This window comes from Limulus polyphemus, unplaced genomic scaffold (genome assembly GCF_000517525.1).
Source record: "Limulus polyphemus unplaced genomic scaffold, Limulus_polyphemus-2.1.2 Scaffold369, whole genome shotgun sequence".
NCBI classification, from domain to species: Eukaryota; Metazoa; Arthropoda; class Merostomata; order Xiphosura; family Limulidae; genus Limulus; species Limulus polyphemus.
Window position 1 is genome coordinate 497,958 of NW_013665979.1, and position 3,247 is coordinate 501,204.

General features: G+C 31.7%; 1 protein-coding gene across 4 annotated transcripts in view; it reads right to left on the bottom strand.

The window, feature by feature from the left end:
• LOC106457750 (glycine receptor subunit alpha-2-like) overlaps positions 1-3,247 on the bottom strand; it is a 37,793-nt gene that overhangs the window by 2,170 nt on the left and 32,376 nt on the right. For 2 of the 4 annotated variants that reach the window (XM_022383774.1, XM_022383776.1), the window contains one exon: positions 663-988. In XM_022383774.1, the coding sequence (XP_022239482.1) occupies positions 812-988 (177 nt within the window). In that variant the 3' untranslated portion in view covers positions 663-811. Of the gene's footprint in view, positions 1-662; positions 989-3,247 lie in introns of those variants that run through there. The other 2 variants (XM_022383773.1, XM_022383775.1) reach the window with 2 other exon arrangements.

The following is a 3,247-nucleotide window of genomic DNA, read 5'->3' on the forward strand; positions in this document are numbered from 1 at the left end:
ATATGTATGTACGTAAACGCTTAAATGTAGCTTTGTATTGTTACGTAAAGCTGAAAATTCGAGAAATCCTCCACACTCCTATAAATATAACCAAATATGCCAAAAAAGTATCTATTATTGGTTTTCTATAGTTGGTGTTCTATAAGCTTCGGAAGCTATAACTGTGATTGTTATAACGCTTATTAATCGGGAACTTAAGATATTTGACCAGGAAAATTTATAAATTTCGGACATTACAAACCATTTAACTTCAGTGGCTTCACATCGGTGATTAGTACTTTCACGAAAGCATTACCTAACGTCATCGGTGGAAACGCGACCTGTAATCGGCGTGTGATCAGCGAGAACTACAGGGCTAGCTAGCTTCCTGTCAAGTTAATTATACCTACGTCAACTCGTAATTAACTCTCTCATCGTGAACCCTTGATAAGATATCAAGGAAGTTGCAGACTAGAAAAAAGACTTTATATTCCTTGTAAGTTTGTAAAATTTTTATATATAAATCATTGTATGTAATAACTATTTGTAATAACTGTTATTGTAAATTGTATGGTTGTGTGTATATTAAAACGTATTTGTGTTAAAAAAGAAAACTGTGTGTATCAATCTTGTATCATAAACTGACTATATATCTGCTTATACTTAACTGCTAAATCCAAAGAACAATTTAGCTACTAAATTTAAAGTATCGTTTAACCCAGGCTATTTGAAATTCTAATACGTAACACTGTATACATTTTTCCTGTTGGTTCAAAGAAAGAAATCTTATATCATTATATACCAGAATTTCTGTGGTATGGAACTTGACTCATTAATTCCACAAGTAGTAAACCCAATATGCTACATTAAATATGGCAAACAACAAAGGAAACATGAGCCGACTCAGTTGATCAACTCTTCTTGCGTAGACTTTGGTGACAAAAGATGTTTTGTTCTTAAGTGAGAGACTTTGATCCGTGGCTCCACATTTCATAGGAAGAATTCTTTTCTAAGATACAAACATATAATTAACAGAAATTTAAAAGCTTGTTAGTATACAGTCTTTCATATGAGATATATTTTACGTTTTTTAAATCGCGATTATCATCACAACACAAATACGGAAGAAGGGTGACCAAAATATTGGTTAAGTTTCAGATATTAGAACTAGTAAATAGAATAATAACTTGTTGAGATGCCAACAATAAGTACTGCAATAAAAAATAACATTCTACAAATAACTGAAAACTATAAATTTCAGTATCTTGAAACTTTTATATAAACAGGTGGTGTTATATATAAATACTAGCTAGAGTACTCGTCCCCTGGATGGAAGTTATATAAATTTATGATTATTGAAAGGTTATCTTTGGACATGAAAAGTTACTTCCCTTATACGTAATTGTTAAAAACTAAAAACGCCCACAGAAACTGCAAAACACAAAATGTGAAACTGCAACTTTGCATATATCTTCTCATGGATCCAACAAACCTTTATACCAAATTTGGTGAAGATCCATCAACAGGGGGCGAAGTAATGGTAAAAAACGCCCATAAAAACCGTAGAACGCAAAATGAAAAACTATAATTGTTTATGTATCTTCCCATGGACCCAGTGAATATACATACCAAATTTGTTGAAGATCCATCCACAACCTACGAAGTAGTTACATGGACATACAACAAACAGTACTATTATATTCATATACATATATTGAATGAAATAACCATAACAAAAATCTATTTCATATAAAATCCCATAATGATCCTGCAGTCAATATTTCATTTAACGGGATAATAATTTCCAGACTTTGTAGGTATTACTTATTTAGTTTGGTATAAGGTTTATGCTAATTAACTTAAAGAGAAGCAAAGCTCGTTCATTGGGTCTTATATTACCTGTGTTAGAATGACTCAAGACCAGTTTACACTTTGCTAGATGCAATAAGATCCCGAAACATGTGTTAAATTAGCTTTTTTAATTAAACAAGAGTGCCGAACTGCGGATATAGTTGTGATATATTTTTGTGTAAGTTATTATGAAGTGTAAGTAAGTTAGTACAATATTAATTAACGTTAAATGTTTATACACATATCAACCAATAAAACTTCTTTAAATTATTCCACTTGATACTTTATTTGTTATTGAGTTTGGGTTTGTTTTTTAGATTTTATTAGCAATTATTTTGGTCAATCATAGTCTAGACTTAAACACAAATGCTTTTAAAATATATAATAAGTTTTTGAATGCAAATGGAAAATAGTACCATACAAAGATTGCATACAGAAGCTGGTACAATGAAGTTAAAATGAGGAAAAACTGAACTCTAGCAACGTAAGAATACATACGTTAAGGAGATACAATAAGATGTCGCAAGAATTAATCGTTTAAAAAATGCATAATCAACTTAGTAAATTATGTAGAAAGAGAAACTTTAGTAACGTTGTTATAATTTCAATGGAAGCACGTGGCCTAAGGGTACTAACAGCACTGACGCATATTTTATTCTGCCATTAGTAATTTTGTTTCAATAATCTATTTACCCTTTCCTGTTCTTTTCTAGGCATGCTGGTGTTTCGGTAACTATAGCTACAAATGTAGAGGACGCTTCAGGTTATGGTCGTTCTATAGCATTATTGTGAATAAATATTTAATCTCAAACCTTGGGCGTTTTCTTAAACCTAAATTCCAAGATGTGCCCGAATAGAGAGGAAGTAGTCAGAGAAAAGTTATCTTGTAAGAAGAACAGTGGCTAACGAATTGAACTTTTATTTTTATGTAGCTGTAATTCATACCGACCTTCAAGTACACGTTTTCATTTTAAATCGAATCATAAATTGTACACTATGAGTTATTATCCTGTGTCAGTTCGACTAAACGTTTTGGTCTTCTTTCTCTGGGAAACTAAAGGTTTATACGTTAGTAAGGGATATATAACTGCACTAAGTTTCGTTTGCTTGTTTGTTTGCAATTAAGCACAAAGCTACACGATGAACTATCCGTGCTGTGCCAACCACGGGTATTGAAACCCCGTTCTTAGCGTTATAAGTTCACAGACTTACCGTTGAGCCGCTGATGGGCGCGCTAAGTCTGGAGATAAGGTAAACAACTTATGAAGAACACAAAACGACCAAACATTGATACTTGGTAAATTTTAGTTGTTATTATAATAATATAAGTCTAAATTTTTCTATAAAGTTGCTTTAGAATATCTTATCAAATAGATAATCTATCCATTTACTCTTAGATTAAGTTCTAGAACATACG